The sequence below is a fragment of the Telopea speciosissima genome, chromosome 6 (assembly GCF_018873765.1).
Source record: "Telopea speciosissima isolate NSW1024214 ecotype Mountain lineage chromosome 6, Tspe_v1, whole genome shotgun sequence".
NCBI classification, from domain to species: domain Eukaryota; kingdom Viridiplantae; phylum Streptophyta; class Magnoliopsida; order Proteales; family Proteaceae; genus Telopea; species Telopea speciosissima.
In genome coordinates this window covers 55,943-74,226 of record NC_057921.1, presented here as the reverse complement: position 1 = coordinate 74,226, position 18,284 = coordinate 55,943, and the positions used below count along the sequence as shown (strand labels likewise).

Below are 18,284 nucleotides of genomic sequence, written 5' to 3'. Positions count from 1 at the left end.
TTTGAACTACCGAGAAACTCAGCGCGATCTCAATGAGATCCCGCGAGTTCTCAAACTATGTCTGTAGGAAATGGGAAAATTAATAGTATTTATGAAATTCTGGACCCAAACAAGTTTGGTTAAGCAAGCTCTGGAATTAGGAAGAAGAAGAAGAAGAAAATTGTTGGGTCCAAACGTTGAAGGGAAATTTGAGAGAGAGCAAGGATGCACAGGAAGTTTTATTGAAGAATTTGAGATGGATTTCATATTTCTGAGTCAAAAATAGATTAGAATGATGCTGTGTTGCTAAATTGAGAAGGGAATGATATGGATGTTCATGGAATTAGAAGTTGTATTGATAGAAGACTGAAGGAATTGAAAAGAATCTTAAGGGATTCAAGATTTAATCACTAGAGTAGAGGATTAGATGAAGGGTTGTGCTAATTGAAGATATAATTGAAGTTTCAACTGCTGGGTTCAAGCATTTGATGGAGGAAATTGTAACAAGTTGGGAGCTGGAACCATTAGAATTCCAGAGAACCTGAAATAAAAGGGGTTGTGATACTGGATTGTACAAATTGAAAGAGAGATTCATGTTGATCTGGATTGCTGAACCATTGGGTTCTAAGAGGTTACTATTTGTTAGGTATCGAGATTCAGCATCTCAGTATTAGCGCCTGAGATGGGTTAGTGGGGTTATTTTGGGGATTTTATTCTCTCGTCTCTTGTGTACCCTATTCTTATATATATTAAGGAAAGGGGGAGTTCAACACTTAACGGTTGTTCTCCCCAAAGGATTACAGCCTATTCTCTTCTTCTTCATCTTCTTCCTCTCCTTCTTCTCCATTAAATCTAGTTCTATTTACATGGTATCAGAGCAAGGACCTTGGGAGTCGATTCTACATCCTAGGACCTACTCGATTACTCTCAGATTGATCAAGACAGATTGCAATTTTGAAGGTTTCAGGTTTGAAGGTTTTCATGACCACAGTTTGAAGGGGTTGCAGCGTCCTATGCTGCGTTTTGGTGGAGTTTGTTGAGACTGGTTCATGATTATATAAAGGAACCTAGTATCGATTTTGTAGTGATTGCTTGATATCAATTCAGGGTAATGGGAAGAGATTGTTTTTCGATTTCAATTCTTTTTTTGGTGATTTTAAGGTTGTTTTTAAGGTTTTCCCCGAATCAATTTTTGTTGGATATTGAGTTTACATCGATTTCTGAAATTTCGGTGGCTGTTGGCAATTGTGTTCGCTTGTTGGTTCGTCGATTTTTGTATATTATAGGATAGTTTTTATTGATTTGCTTTGCCTTACCTGCATGGGCTTACGTATGGGGACAAGGTAAGACGACTTTCTTTGTTGGAACATTGTGCTTCGATACCATAGTATTCGAGTTTGCGAAGCGTGCTAGTAAAACCTTTGGGGGCATTGCAGAGCTATTGTTACTATACGCCACTGGTAGTGTCAATCGTTTCTGTTTGACTGAGTGGGACAGTAGGATGATGTAGTTCATGACTATTGCATGTGCTGCTATCACAAGGGTGATGATCAGTGTATGATTGCAATCGCTCTACTAGTCGATTTTACATGAGAGACGTAATTATCTTTTGCCTTTACTTTCAGCATTTTATTATTTATTGTCTTTATTGCTGTTTCGATGAGCATTACCATATTGGCGTATCTGTTTGATGATACGCTATGATTATGGTGATGTACATTTTTCCTGATAGGATACTAGATATCTTACATTATATGTATATCTTCCGGACTTGTTTGCATGATTATTTTTAAACCTGTGGAATCATGTATTGTACTTGCTAAGCGTTTCCTGAAGCTTACCCCCACCACATTTCAGATATGACGGAGTTTGGAGATGACTATGCGTATGATGGCGTTGAGGACTACACTCATGATGAGGAGGATAAACCTTTATATTAGCTATCTTTGGCTTTAGACTTTGGATTTAAGACTTTTATGTTTTAAGACTCATGTTATTTTGAGGTTTTATGCAATTTGGAATTAAACTTTTAGGTATGGTTTGAGATTTCAAGGATGTAATTTTCATTTCAATCACTTTAAAACATTTCTATGAATGGAATATCTTTAGTTTAAACATTTTACATTAATGTATTTGTCTTTGGTTCTGCTCCAGTTTATAACCTTTAACTTGAGATCTGGTGGACCGTAAATGTCCCTAAACCGCTAGGGCGGTTTCGGGGGTGTTACAAAGTGGTATCAAAGCCAAGTTGGTTTTAGGATTAATATGAACTAGAAACAAGAACCTAAGACACTGACATTGAACCTAGAAGAACATAAAAGTTCAAACTTGAACATTGTAACCTAGGAAAATTTCTCTGCAGTGGACAACATGGTAGTCCGAATTTGAATTGGATGTTTGATATACTTAGGAAGGGAATTTGGGTCCGAGATTTTTACTGGAAGTAGTTGAATATGATTAGAGGACCTCCACAAAATTTCAGCTAAATTGAGGATGTTTTGGTAACAATGGTAAGTCAATTAAGTTCTGTATTTCAGACTATACATTTGCTGTCAAAATCTGGAAACTAAGAAAGATGGTGTTAGCAGAAGGACTTAGAGATTGAATTTAGATCTGAAATTTTTACTGTATACACTTTTATGAGTCTTATAAATTACATAAAAATTAAAGATGAAATTGATTTCGAGAAACCTACCTTCTGACTGTTTAAAAAGTTTGTAACAGAATCGGCCAATTTTGGAAATTTAATTTTGGAGAGGCTAGAAACCTAAGTTAGGAAAACATTCTTAATGAAATTTTTAGATATATTTTTAAAATGTAAGTTAGGTTTCATAAAATCTTATTTTCCACTGTACTGGACTTCTATAAATTTTAATTCCTAATTTCTACTGTAAGCGAACAGAATTGGAGAAAACAGAAATTTTAATGAGTTGAAATTTTAGGTATGAGTTGTTGATCTTTTGTACTTACCCCTAACGTCTCTGCAAAGAGTGAGACAGAGTGATGTACATCCTCCACCACGACCAACTGAGAATGAACATGATTATGAAACCACATGAGAATTATTTGGAGAGGAGTTTTAGTGAACCTTGAACATAGGGACATTAAACATAGGTTGAAACTCTCTAGTATTCTGTAGTGAACCGGAGCTGTGGAGTGGGAGTGATATATTTTCTTTAACATTTGAGGAGACATTTATGGAAGACACTGTATATATGTCTTGTCAAGTATAGATAGAAGGTAGAGTTATGCCGGCAAATTTGATCATTTTAGAAATGACGGATTTTGATGTCATACTTGGCATGAATTGATTATTCTCCTATGCTAGTGTTTATTATTTTTTAGGGAACAATGATGTTTGGTACAGAGGACAAGTTATGCCTAAGACTTTTAGGACCCTCCAAGATTGAGAAACACATAATTTCGAGGACGAAATTTTTTTAGGGAAAAAGATGTAATACCCTGAAAATTTTTGGAAACCTATTGGTGGTACATGCTAAGGTAAAAACGATTTGCCTTATATTGTGAGGTGTATGTATGCGAGATTAGGTGATTCATGACTCTAGATGATTTTGAATGGTTGAGCTTGCGTGATTCTATATGGATAAATATTGAATGGTTGTGAACCAAGTCAATGCTGGGTCAATTTATTGGTTAGTCTAGCTCAAGTATGAGTGGTTCAATTATAGCCAAGTTATTTGGGACCTCTGATATAGACCATGATTGAATAAATAAAGATATATTAATAATATTCAGGATGCTTAAAGATTTATTTGGCCAGTTTTGCATATTACTTTGGTGGTTCAAGAATAATAGGATTGATTTTGGTTCAGCTTAGTGACTCAATGTTTTAACCAAGAACCCAAGTTACCATGTTGGATAGTATTTAATTCAGTCAATAGATTTAGTCTAAACAAAGTCGAATTTTGGGATTCTGATTTAGTAAATTGGTTAAGTTTCTAGACATAATGTATTAACCGAGTAAGGTTATTGATAATATTTTATGCTAGCAAGTTGTGTTGGCATGTGTCGAGTTAGCTAAAGAAAATCCATCAGGTTTTGATATAATTTGATTAGCAAATGAAATGGAGTTTCGATCAGCCATAACGAACATGGACGAGGAGAATTTTTCCAGAGACAGTTATAAAACATCTATTTGGATTTTGGATCATAAGTAGCAAGTCCTATGAAATAGCACAATTTCATTTGTGATGATTCTCTGAAGGAATCATGATATTCAAGAGGCTTTGTGGGAAGAAGAAGATGAATGCGATCTTGTGGGAAAAAGAAGATGAATGCGATCTAAGTATCCGCAACTATTTAGAGAACTATATGTGTAAATTTCGAGGACGAAATTTCTTTAAGGGGGTGGATTGTAATATCCCACATTTATTCGGTGATCTAGGTATGGAATTTTGGGGAGGAAATTTTTTTGAAGGGGGGAGAATTATAAAACCCTAAATTTTGCCAACGGATATTTTTGTCTTTTCACCTGGTTCAGGGTTAGGGCAAGTTGGAGTATGAGAAATTTGGGCTGGTAGGGAGTTGCACTTACATAATCTTGGTAAGTAGTGAACCCTAGTGTGCCTCTTTATTTTGAATTATGTTATTATTTTGCCTAATATGTAATTAGGACTAATTAGGATAAATATTTGATTTTATATGTTAATAGCATAACTTCTAGTTTAGCCTAGTAGTTGGACATTTAGAGGTCTAAGTTTAAATTCTTGAGAGGTGGAGTATAAGATTATTGTTTATAACTTTATTGGGCTTAAAAGGGGGCTTCCATGATTCTAGCTTGAGAGGTCCTTTGAATTTATAAGAATTTAGTTAGGGAGGTATTATGGATTGATTGGGAAAGGTGAGGTGGCAATCTCCAATTGATTGGAAACTCAATCCTGGAGAGAGAAAATCTTCATAAAATAAAATCCCAACAAAAAAGGATTTTAGCCAAAATTAAACTACTTTTTAATTTAAATCTTAAGCCAAGATTCATTTTAAAATATTTTCATTGGAGAGCAAGTAAAGAGATATAGTTAGAGACTAAATCAGATTCTTCCCACCTCCTTCTTTTTTGTTAGGATTAAAGTCCCATAACCAAAACCCAAACCCAAACCCCATTCCCTTTATCAAAATCATGAGAGGAGAGAGGGAAAAAAACGTGAGAGAGAGAGAGAGAGAGAGAAAATCATGGAAGAAGAAGAAGGAAGGAGAAGAGGGGGATTTAGACTATGCAGGACCTGTCACTTGACGGCCAATTTCGACCATTTTCGGAGTCGAATTGAGAAAATTCTATTTCACACTAAAACGTAGCCCCGTCTCTTAACTTCACAACCCAACTGGAATCACCCCAATCGGAGATCAGAGCAGAGGGATAGCGCGGATTTACTGAAAGTAGGTTTTTCTGTCAAAAATTTGTGTTTCCCAAATCTGAATTTAAACAATACCTTGAAGTTGATTTCATCATTACCTTACCCTTTGCACTTCATTAAACTATTAAAGCTTCTCAACCCTAGAAGAGGAAGATCATCACCATTAGACCACTTAGCAAGCTTGGGATTTCAACAACTTTTGGTATTTTTGTCTAATCGGATTTTCTCGAAGAGGTGAGTATTGTACATGATTTTACTTGATATTTATTTTTATATATGTCAAACCAGAATTTTATTTTCGTGTCTCTTGTTTAGTTACTTATTTCATGCTCATATCAGATTTTTATATTGCTTAATTGATGCATGCACTAGAGTATTTGAGAAGAGTATTTTATTCTTCACTATTTAATGCAAGATAAGTGCTGTTGAAATTTTCTTTAAAAGTATGCATGTTCTTAAGACAAAATTTATACATGATTGTGATGGTATGACAAAGTGCTTTGAACAGTGCTTCCTAATTGATAAATTCATACATTTTGTTGTGCATAAAAAAATTCTGTTTTGTTATTTTGATTTAAAGCTTGTAGTTACATTCCAAGAGAATTGGAGAATTCGCTTACCGTTTGATTGGAGATTATTGTTTGATCTTTACAATTATGAGACAGTTTGATTGGAGATTATTATTTGATCTTCACAATTATGAGTGCATGTCTTGGATACTTACTGGTGCTTTAAAAAATTCTGTTTTCACATATTTATTTCATTCTTTAAAAAAGTATGTTTCACATATTTATTTCATTTTACCGTTAGTACATCATAGGGTGGAGTTGAGATTTGGCTAGCCTTTATTCCGACAATTGTTTGTATGTTATAGGATATTTTTTATTAATTTGCTTTGCCTTAACTACATGGGCTTACGTGTGGAGACAAGGTAAGACGACTTTCCTTGTTGGAACATTGTGCTTTCATACCATAGTATTCGAGTTTGAAAAACGTGCTGGTAAAACCTTCGGGGGCATTGCGGAGCTACTGTTACTACACGTCATTGGTAGTGTCAATCGTTTCTGTTTGACTGAGTGGGATGGTAGGATGATGTAGTTCATGGTTGTTGCATGTGCTGCTATCACAAGGGTCATGATTAGTGTATGATTGCAATCGCTCTACTAGTCGATTTTACATGAGAGACGTAATTATCTTCTGCCTTTACTTTCAGCATTTTATTATTTACTATCTTCATTGCTGTTTCGATGAGCATTACCATATTGACTTATCTGTTTGATGATACGCTATGATTATGGTGATGTACATTTTTCCTGATAGGATACTAGATATCTTACATTATATGTAAGTCTTTCGGACTTGTTTGCATGATTATTTTTAAACCTGTGGAATCATGCATCGAACTTGCTAAGCTTTTCCTGGAGCTTACCCCCACCACATTTCAGATATGACGGAGTTTGGAGATGACTAAGCGTATGATGGCGTTGAGGACTATACTCATGATGAGGAGGATGAACGTTTATATTAGCTATAGTTGACTTTAGACTTTGGATTTAAGACTTTTATGTTTTAAGACTTTTGTTATTTTGAGGTTTTATGCAATTTGGAATTAAACTTTTAGTTATGGTTTGAGATTTCAAGGATGTAATTTTCATTTCAGTAACTTTAAAACATTTATATTAATGGAACATCTTTAGTTTAAACATTTACATTAATGTATCTGTTTTTGGTTCTGCTCCAGTTCATAACCTTTAACTTGAGATCTTGTGGACCATAAATGTTCCAAAACCGCTAGAGTGGTTTCGGGGGTGTTACAGAAACAATCTCTCAGAGCCTGGTTTAGGAGATTTTTGGATGTTGTTCTGGAATTTGGGATGACTCAGTGTAGCAGTGCTCATTCGGTATTCTATCGGCATAGCAAGGCTGGCAGAATATTTTTGGTGGTATATGTAGATGATATAGTCATCACTAGTGATGATGTTGAAGGCATTAAGCAGCTAAAGATACATTTGCAGCGTAAATTTCAGACTAAAGATCTTGGCAAGTTGAAGTACTTTCTTGGAGTTAAGGGAGCACAATGTAGTAAAGGTATTTCTCTCTCCCGGAGAATATGTTCTTGACCTGCTTCAGAAATAGGTACGCTTAGATCTAAACCTTTTGATACTCCAATGGACCCAAATTTGAAGTTGACAGCTAACAGTGGTGATGCTCTTGATGATCTGGAAAAATATAGAAGACTTGTTGGAAAATTAAATTATCTCACTGTGACTCGACCGGATATTGCCTTTCCGGTTAGTGTAGTAAGTCAGTTTCTGTCCTCTCCCAAGACGTCACATTGGGATGCTATGATTCGGATTTTGAGATAGCTCAAGAAAGCTCCAGGTCATGGTCTACTCTACACTGATCATGGTCATGTACGTGTTGTGGGGTTTTGTGATGCTGATTGGGCTGGGTCTCCTGTGGATAGAAGGTCTATTACTGGTATTATGTCTTTGTGGGGGGAAATTTGGTGTCATGGAAGAGCAAGAAACAGCCAATAGTAGCGAGATCTAGTGCAAAGGCAGAGTATCGGGCTATGGCACAGGTTACTTGCGAGTTAATGTGGATGAAGGAGTTGTTGACTGAGTTGAAGTTTACGGAAAAGTTACCTATACAGTTGTGGTGCGATAATCAAGTTGCTATCCATATAGCTTCCAATCCTGTGTTTCATGACAGGACAAAGCATATAAAGGTTGATTGTCATTTTGTTCGAGAGAAACTACAAGAAGGTTTTATTTCTCCACAACATGTTCATACAGGAGAGCAACTTGCTGATATTTTTACTAAGCCTTTGGGAAGTGTGAGAATTGATTATATTTGTAACAAGCTGGGAATGATTAACATCTATGCTCCAGCTTGAGGGGGAGTGTTAGATATCGAGATGGGTTAGTGGGGTTATTTTGGGGATTTTATCCACTCTTGTCTCTTGTGTACCCTATTCTTATATATATTAATGAAAGGGGGAGTTCAACACTTAACGGTTGTTCTCCCCAAAGGATTACAGCCTCTTCTCTTCTTCATCATCTTCTTCCTCTCCTCCTTCTCCATTAAATCTAGTTCTATTTACACTATGAATTAAGAAGAATTCAAGTGAATTTATCAAGGATTAGAAGGAATTGAACTGGGTTGCAGCTGATTTATGAAGTCTATTGTTATATTTGAAGGATCCTACATCAAATTTGGAACTAGATTGAATGTTTGAGCTGCTGAAACTTAAGAGTTGCCGAGGCATTTCAAGAACTACAGTGGAACAAGGTGAGGGAACATGTTTTAATACTCTATTTTATATGTATGTTCTGAAATGTACAAGTATGGTTTAATGTGAAATGATACTTATGTAGTTGTTATGAAATGCTTAATGTATTTTATAGGAATGACACTATATGATATGATGAATGAAAATGGAATGAAAGAAATGAAAGTACATAAATGCTAGTTGATTGAGTGCTATGCATATGTGTTGATATGATGCGGAGTGGTTATGACATGATCATGAAGAATGTTAGATGATGTATGTTAAGTTATGATAGCTGTAAATGTTCAATGTACGAATGAATATGGTATGTCTATTAAGAATGCAGTGCAAACATGAGTTTAATGACAATACCTTATAATGCAGAATCATGATGATGTACAACAAAGATGAAACAAGAAAGAAAGGACGATGAATGTATGAAAGAAAAGAGAATGTGAAATGCTTTGGGCATGTTCCTCCCCGGCATTGAGGTAACTGGCCAGGGTGGAGATTAGTCTTCCCCGGTGCCTTGACCACCGGCAAGGGTGGGGAGCATGTACCTACATAGATGAGATCCTCCCTGGCGTCAGGGTAACCGGCCAGGGTGGAGACGAGGTCTTCCCCGGTGCCTTGACGACTGGCCAGGGAGAGGAGCATGAACTTCTAAGAGATGAAATCCTCCCCAGTGCTTAAGTGACCGGCTAGGGTGGGAACTCAGTTCTCCCCGGTGCTTCAGCAACCGGCCAGGGTGGGGATCAAAGTACGAATGATGATGAAGGCCGAACTGGATTTAAAAGAAAAGAAACGAAAAAAAACTTTATGTTTATTAATTATGCAAATGTTCTGTTTATTATTCACATGTACACTTGCATGTATAGTAGCATGATCGGGTCACTGGGCATTCAGCTCTATTTTTCAGATAAGGAGACAGGAGAAGAGGCTTGTACAGCTCCAGAATATGAATATAGTTAGAGCCTGAAGGTCTAAAAGACATTTGGTGATGTTGTAAAGTGATATTTTGAATGCTTGAAACATATTTTTGTATGTACATTAACTTGTTACAATTTCCACCAGTGTACAAATAACTCTTGTAATGTAATTTAACTTGTATGCTTCCGTTGTGTTATATGCGATACTGGGATTTTTGCTACTATTTTAACATGTTTAATTTTGACCTTCTGGGTCGGAGCTCAAGAGAGTAGTGCCTAAGACCCTATTCAGATTTGGGATGTTACACCCAATCTTGAGATCATCAACACTCAACAGTAATGTATTTGGACTATAAGACAGAAAAAGTCTCAATGATTGGGAATTTGAGGAGATAACAGACCTATTCCAATAGGATTTCCGGTGCTAATATTGCTGTTGGTGGCCCTGTAAGAGAGTTGGATAGTTTCACAACTCTGGCACCTTCTCTATCAATAATATGAAGTCTTTTCCAGACTCAGCCTTAATACTGCCTGGTTTCAAAGGAGTAGTTCCAAGGGGTTCCGGAGTGCAGTTTTTGTTTTTGTATTTTCCTGGACAAGCCTCTCGCAATCAATCATCTTATCTCAAGATGTACGCAAATCCTGAATGCTTGTTACTTAGTGATGTTTTCACCCTTAGAGTCTAGCCTCTGAACATCAACTTACTCTTAGCACTTACGAGAACAAAATACTATAGAAGGATATACATATTTCAATGCATCAAAGGTAAGTTCAATTGCCTAACCTTGTAACGCAAGCCAACTGCAATTTCCCATTCAAGGACAGACTTATTATAAATTCGAATCTGTGAAAGAAGGCAAGGTTCCTGGAGACAAAAGAACATCAAAAACCATGTAAGAAAGGTTCAAACAACTCAATGAGGAGGGTTAAATTTCATTAGATATCAGTACATCGGAATTGGTTTGTTCGACAAGTTTATCTCCACAAACTTTCACAACAATGCATTAAATGTTAAAGTTTCTGGGTCATTCTGACTGAAATTTTAAAATTTTATCGAATACTGGAAGTTGGTGTTTATAGGTGTTATTTAACATCCCCAGGAACTACATTTGACTCATTTCCCACTAAAGTCAAGGCTTGTAGACCTAATCCATACACGGTTACATCAGATAGTTGTGAAGATGAGGAATTGACAGTTGGGACCTAAGGAATTAAATTTCTTACGAGTCAAAGAAATCCAGCATTTAAACATGTGGTGAAAAGAGCATCAAAGAGACATACAATAAGAATGATACAAGCATACACACAAGCTTGCAGGCAAGAAGATCTGATTAATGGTATATAACTTATACAGAAAATCATCTAAAAGAAATGATAATGCCGATCTAAGATTCCTCATGAAGAACTTCTTTATAGGTAATTGTTCAAAGGCTGCCCTCGCTACTAGTCAATCATAGAGAGCAATGGCGAAGGAGACTAAGAGATATTGGGTTGATATTCATAATTGTGAAGCAATGGTGAAAATTACACTTTCTATAACAGCTCTTGCACAACCAAATCAATCCAAAAGGTTTGCAAACAAGGACAATGTTGGATTCAAAATTCAATCTAAAAGTGAGTCAAGTTCAGGGAATGGAATATTATCAAGCATGAATCCATCAAAGAGACAAGTGGTGAAATAACGAATTGTAAGTTTCCCCAAGGAGAAGAACAACAGTGGGTGACGCAGTAGCCTTGGATTGACTAAATAAATATGACAAGCTTTGGAAGCCAAAGCCCAAACAATAAAGGCCTTCAACCAAGTCCAAGACCCATTCATGGTAATTAGAAAGTTTTTATCTAGTTAAGGGCTTTCTTCTAATTCTTATACGGCATATGAACTTTCTTGCAATTTCTTCTTTTAATTAATTATATTAGGTAGCTATCACAAGCTATTAGCTGGTCGTGGATCACCAGATACTATTTTCTGCTATACTTAAAGCTTGTAAATCCCCAATCAACACCAGTGAATATCTAATAGAAAACTGAGTTGTGAGACATCTCTCTTCCCCCTTTCCTTCCTTGAGTCTGTTATTCTCCCTCTTCTCTCTCTATCTCCTACGATCTTTATTTTCTCTGTCATATTTCTTCTCTTTCTCTTCCCTTCAATCTAACTTTTTTCCTTTCTATATTTCCTCTTCTTTTTCTTTTTTTCTGTCCATACAATACTTTGTTTCTCTTGTGCTGGAGAAACACCCTCCTACACAGGAGCAATATAATAGTGATGATCCTATGCTTGGTGATGTCGAGACAACACCATATTGTATGCCCAGGAAGAGAGCTGATTTACACAATAGCAAGAACAAGAAAGAGCCAGAGAGGTACGTGGAGGAGCTGGCTCCTCTAAACCAGCTGCATAAGAGGCTGATGGTAGTGGTTCAGCCTTCGCACAGGACAAGATTGGGGGGGAGAAAAAATGCAGAAGTAAATGCCATTCCTACCACAAGTCAGAGAGTGTGCAAGGATCCCACGTAGACAAAGATGTCATTGATATCCTAATGTGGATCCTACCAGCTTTCAGACAACAGGGATGCCAAACAGAAGTTGAAGCACTGTTGGTCTAACTGGAGAACCAAAGTGGGTGGCACCATAACAAAGTGGTTTTTATACCATAGCACTCTAGCCAATGCCACTGATACTATCAAAACATGCTTGACACCATAGGGAGAGTGAAGGAGCCAAATGCTTATGAGTAGATGAATATATATACATGTTGCTGAAGCATGTCGTAAAGGGGGTTGGGGTAGAGAATATAGTTCAAGTGGTGACCAATAATTGAAGCAATTTAAAAAAGAAGACAAAGATATTGATACACAACAGCAGTCCAGCTTGTTTTGAACGCCACGTGCAGTCCACTGCATCGACCTCATGCTGAAGGAAATGGAGAAGAGGCCCATAGTACAAATGTGGTTTAGAAGGCAAGACAAATGACCATATTTGTGTACAGCCATGGATATGTCGTCCAGTTACTGAAGAGAGAGTGTGATGGGGACTTGGTAGACCCGACCTGACTCGAATTGCCACAAACTACATTGCCCTGAAAAGCTATGAAACAAATATGATTGGGCTTAGGTCAATGTTTGCATCAGAAGAGAGGTTTAGTTGGAAGGGGTCAGGTTCTACACAAGGTACAATAGCTCAATCCACTATATCTAGTGAGCTATTTTGGCACGATCTCAAGAAGGTTTTTAAGCTACTGTAGCAAGTGGTGAACATGTTGAGGCTTGTTTACTCAGAGAAGAAGCCTACCTTGCTACACTAATATGGTGCCGCGGATTTGATAAAGGATCATGTATGGGCAGCGGCACCACATACTAGGAAGGAGTACCTCAACATCATACAAGACATGTGGGAAGGCAATTAATGCATCCATTGCACAAGGCTGGTGAGTTTTATATTTATCTTCCTATGGTCAAATTACTTTACATTAGAATTTCAGTAAAGTATTGATAATTTGGTTCTATCATTTCCAGCATATTATCTCAATCCTAAGAACCAATACAAGCACAATCTCGAACGAGTCAAGACCTCCTAGCGCAGTGGAAGAGGTGGTACAAAGAGGAGCCAAACCCATCCATGCAAGCAAGTTGCAACAATGACGTAAGACTTGTACTTTGTTAAGTACTTGGAAGAGAATCTAATTATAATTTGGTATTGATGCTAGCATAAGCAATCCTTGAATGGGTACAGAAAAAAAGTTTCAGATATGCCACTGGAACTTTTGGCCATGCAACTACAAGGTCTAGTTGGGGGACTACTGCTCCTAGTAGGTCCATCACCTTGGTTTTTAGTTCAATATATGTACCAAGTACAGAGAGCGGGCCTTGATGCAACAGTAAGGTTGCTCCATTGTGACCAAGTGGTCACGGGTTCGAGTCTGGAAACAGCCTCTCTGTGAAAGCAGGGGTAACGCTGCGTACATTATGAACCTCCCCAGACCCCATAATAGCGGGGGCCTCGTGCAATGGGTGCACCCTTTATATGTACCAAGTACCAGCATAACAAGACTCATCTAAATGATCTAAATCAGGTGGATGGTGGGTCTATATGGGAGATAGGTTATGATTTGTTTACATCTTAAATGGGTTAAAGGATCTGGCAATATGGTTAGTAGGTGATCCTTAAATCACTCAAAAGTATCAGTGACAAGTCATCCGAGGCTTTAACTAGCCATAAGCCAGAAACATGACAACTTAAGTCCCACACCTAATGTACATAAGGCGAACTGAGTCTTTTATTATCCTTTTCATTTTCTAAACTCAGAAATTTCCGTCAATCATAGGGAAGAGATAAACCCAAAACAGGGAAAAAGAATAGGCGTCGACCATATAAGCCCCGTCTGTAAATATATGTGTTATACAAAAAAATTGCTCCAGTTAATAAGTATCTCTGTAAGTCATAGAGTTTAAATCTGCACAGCTGGAGAACTAAAAGACCACCATAAGAAGAACAATAAAAATATAATTAAGAAAATAACACCAGCACACGAACAGACATCTAACTGAAGCTTGAAGAGAAGCAGAAGAGGAAGAAATCAGCCAATCAATTCAAAATAAAATCTCAATACAATGAGAGAGATGAAGTCAGAGAGAGTTACATCAAGCTCGAGAAGAATCCATTCCTTGGTATTGGTTCCAGTAGACCAGTGTGTGCGAAGGTCAGGATCAAGGACGTGAACAGCCTTCTGAGAGGGTGATTCACGAGACATGCCCTTGATTTTGTAGGGCAGGGGTTTCACCCTCGGCTCCAACTCAATCTCCATCCCTGTTTCAGCCATAGTTTTGAAAATTGGGGCTGCCATAGAACCAATGAGATACTGAAACCAAACCCTGTTTTAGCCGTTGGTTCTGTTTCACAAATAGAGGAACATTATGATAGAATCGGATGGAAGAAAAGAAAAAAACAAAACAAAACAAAACAAAAGAATATGGTCAATGATCACAGAGCAGTGTCAAACTTAAAACTGTACAGAACCGCAACTTGTAACCAGATAATATACAGCTGAGCTACAACCCCTGTAAAGGGTGAACAGTCTTATAGTGCCATACAAGGTCGTTGAACTAATGTTTTATCTCAGTTGTGCATTACACCGTTCAAAGTTATAAATTGCAGCTTTCCCAAATAAATAAATTTGTTCAATAACTATTTGAAGCATGTAGAAACATAGCTTAATAAAATTTAAATAAATAAAAGGGACTCAACAGTGTAGATTTCATCATAATATCATTCAAGAGGATGATTCAAAACACGTACTCAGGATGAGCTAAAGTAATCACATGCGCCTGGGAAATTCAGATTTATTAGAATACTAATAGTCGTGATAGAACACACTTAAGAAAAAAAGCATTATTAACATATTCAGGTCTCATAATTTATTGACAGGAAAAAAAAGGTAACGAGAAAGTAATGGATCCTTTTCAATAAGATTACTATGTCAGAGTAAGAAGGGGAGTGAAACATTTCATCTGATTCGGCCAGAACTCCCCTAATCATATGGAAAGAACCAGTTGGATTTTGTTGGTTCAGTCACAAGACACAAACGAAGGGCTTACGTAAGCTTTTTGTCATGTCCAGAATTCCGCAAGCACGAGAGAGAGAGGTACCTCTTAAAAATTGTAGGTTCGCTGTTTCCTAGATCCCTTCTTCTTCTTCTTCTTCTTCTTCTTCTTCTTCTTCTTCTTCTTCTTCCAGACTTGCTTTTGAAGCTTTGCTTGTTGTTTATCTCTGGGCTTGTTTTCCTTATTCTTTCCCGTTTAGGCAGAGAAGGGGAACGAGTCTCAGGGATTTGCTGAGTTTGGACTTCCCAGTTCGTACGAGAGAAAGAAAAGATGAGATGAAGCGGGCTTTAGACCTTAGGCTGTATTGTATCGGAACAATCGTCAGCACTCAGCAGTAGTCGTTTTAGGGCCTAACACACTCTCCAGTAAACCATCTAATCTATACCAAATACCATGAATCAGACCAGACTATTCGTGTAAACCGACCAGTTCGGGTGTCAATTGGGTATAGAACCGGGTATTCGGTCCGGATCCGATTCGGTTCCAAGCAATGGCAGTGGGATCCAGATCCGGACCAAGTCCCGGAGCGGTTCTAGAATTGAATACTAGAACTTTTCCTGAATCAGGTTCGGATCTGGTTACAATCCGGTTCTTGTATTCAGTTCTTATCTGGTTATTACATCCGGTTATTATATCCAATTTAAATTTGTTATGCCATTTGGTTCTCATTCAGTTCTGATATTCACGAGACAAAGCAAAGCAAAAGTTTTAGATCAAAATATATGACTTGCTTAAGTAAAAGAAATATTGATGAAATATTTTAATTGAAAAAGAATATTAATCTATTTGGAACAGATTGACTCAAAAGTGAGACAATTTTCAAGTTCTATTATAATTATTAATTCATGAAGAGACCTGAATTTGTTTTTGTTAAATCCTCAATCAAGCAACTATTTCAAATGAGTAGAAGAATACACACTAAATACAGTGAAATAAAGTGAAAGACAATGTACTTCCAAATCAATGTTTGCTTCTCCATAAGAAACTTGTAAGAAACCACCCACCTACAACCGTTCTAAACCTAATAAAATATTAGGATTTTATGTTAATTTTTAAGGTGGGTATTCAGTCCGGATCCGGATAGATCCACCGGATAGGTGGGTAGATCCCAATCCGATCCGAATTATAAAGCCATTTTCAGATCCAGGACTTAACCATATTAAATTTGGTTCGGAATGGAACCGGGTATTCGGTCTGGATTTGGATTTGATACTTGGTTACTAGTTACTCATTGACACCCTGATGAACCCAAGATTATCTAAACCAATCAGGAAGCGCCACTTGTACTGGCGAACCAGCCCAAGAAGATGGACCGTGATAGGCCCAGAAGAAATCCGTTGCAAACATGGGCGCGATTCCCACCCTTGGGTACGGCCTCTCCACATGGGTGCGACCTCTCCACATGGGTGCGACCTCTCCGCATGGGTGCGGCCTCTCCGCATGGGTGCGACCTCTCCACATCGGTGCGACCTCTCCGCATGGGTGCGGCCTCTCCGCATGGGTGCGACCTCCCCACATGGGCGCGACCTCCACCCTTGGGTGCGGCCTCTCCACCTGAGCGCGACCTCCCCAGACGGGACCTCCGTGGCGCCACGTCGGTGCTCCAACTATATCGCAGCAGACACACGCCATCTCCAGGACTCTAGGCCACCGCCTAGAGGTCACGTCACCAAGACGGACTCAAACACTGAAGGCGCTATCGCCACACGCCCGTGCTTATCTATTAAGGATCCCAACATCACTGGGATACTCCCTCCTGCAGAGAGGCAACCAACCACGGGAGAGCCCTGCTACCCAGGGTCTCTATCCACTCTACGGCTCACTCGCCATCAAACTGGGACTCTCCACACCGCCACACTCTACTATAAAAGGGAAGGTACTCTACCCCCTCATCTATCTTGAATACTATTATTCATCTGTTTGCTCAGGAGATCTGACTTTGGCATCGGAGAGTCCTAGGCCGGAATCACACCGGTTCTCCTTTGTCATCCCCTGGTTCTTTTGCAGGTTATGGCACTTGAAAGGACCCTTGAGCGATTTTCTGACGCAACACACCCTTAGTCTGGACCTAAATGATCGAAACCAGAATTGAGGTAATCAGTTTCAAACCTAAGATACAGCATCATTAATTAATAGGTGGGTCGGTTTCGGTTCATAATCAATTCCAAGCTGCTTGATGTCCAAAATTAAAAAAAAATTACTAAAACACACAATAATTATGTTTTTGAAATGTGGATTTAATGTCGCTTTTTGGTTCCAATTGCAAACCTAGCCTACTAGCCTAGTACTATAGCACTACTATGCTTTTTCCCAGAGCAAGTTTCCCACCAAATATGTCCCTTTTTTAATGCATTTACCCTTGTGAACATAGTGTTTTTGTTGCATACTACATACAAGTATTTTTGTTGGAACATCGGTACATAACCAATGAAATGCTTAGAGTGTTTCCATTGCTTGATAAAATGATCTTGTCAATATGGAGATTCTTAGAAAAGCTTATCACTCATGCCAAGAGTTTCTCAGTTCCAATCTCACTTCAACAAATCAGCATGCAACTGAGGTGCCTTCCCCTCCTACTCTGAAATGGTCTCCTCCATCTCCTCTAGCCTTCAAGATGAATTTTGATGCATCTATAGCCGCTAAGAAGAATTCTGGTGGTCTTGGCTATATCATCAAAGATCACCAGGGCAATGTTATATGTGCAGCATCTGAACCAGTCCCAGTCTCCTCGGTTTTACAGGGAGAGGGGTTTGCTCTTTGATCGGGTCTTCTTCTAGACATCAGTGAATGCATCAACAATGTTGTATTTTTATTTGTTTTCAAAATACTTTTTGATAGTTTCAAAACACCTTTTACTTTCCCTCCATTATTTGAATTCTTGCATTTGGTAGTGTGGGCTATAGCAACTAAGTGCACAACTTTTAGTCCCACATTGAAAGTGGAAAAATGGTTTCAAAAGCTTATAAGTTGGGATTGGAACCTAAGGGTTGGGGTTCTAAAGGGACAGAGGTATCCCTTGTTTAAGATGACGGGTTGGGTCCGGGTGCTTTTAAATCACGTGCGCCAATCCGAGCCATGGTCAAGGTTGAGGTTGGGCCAGGCCAGGCCCGGGTCCGAGTCCGGGTATGGGTAT

The 18,284-nt window shown here is 38.2% G+C and overlaps 1 protein-coding gene across 1 annotated transcript in view; it reads right to left on the bottom strand.

Moving 5' to 3' along the window:
• The window catches only part of LOC122664227, a 186,459-nt gene extending 171,040 nt beyond the window's left edge, over window positions 1-15,419 (bottom strand). The window contains exons 1-4 of the mRNA XM_043859956.1: window positions 15,275-15,419; window positions 15,199-15,237; window positions 14,191-14,444; window positions 10,339-10,419 (exon numbers count right to left, since the gene is read on the bottom strand). Coding sequence (XP_043715891.1) covers window positions 10,339-10,419; window positions 14,191-14,394 — 285 coding nt within the window. The 5' untranslated portion in view covers window positions 14,395-14,444; window positions 15,199-15,237; window positions 15,275-15,419. The remainder of the gene's footprint in view (window positions 1-10,338; window positions 10,420-14,190; window positions 14,445-15,198; window positions 15,238-15,274) is intronic.
• Between the last annotated feature and the right edge of the window lie 2,865 nt (window positions 15,420-18,284).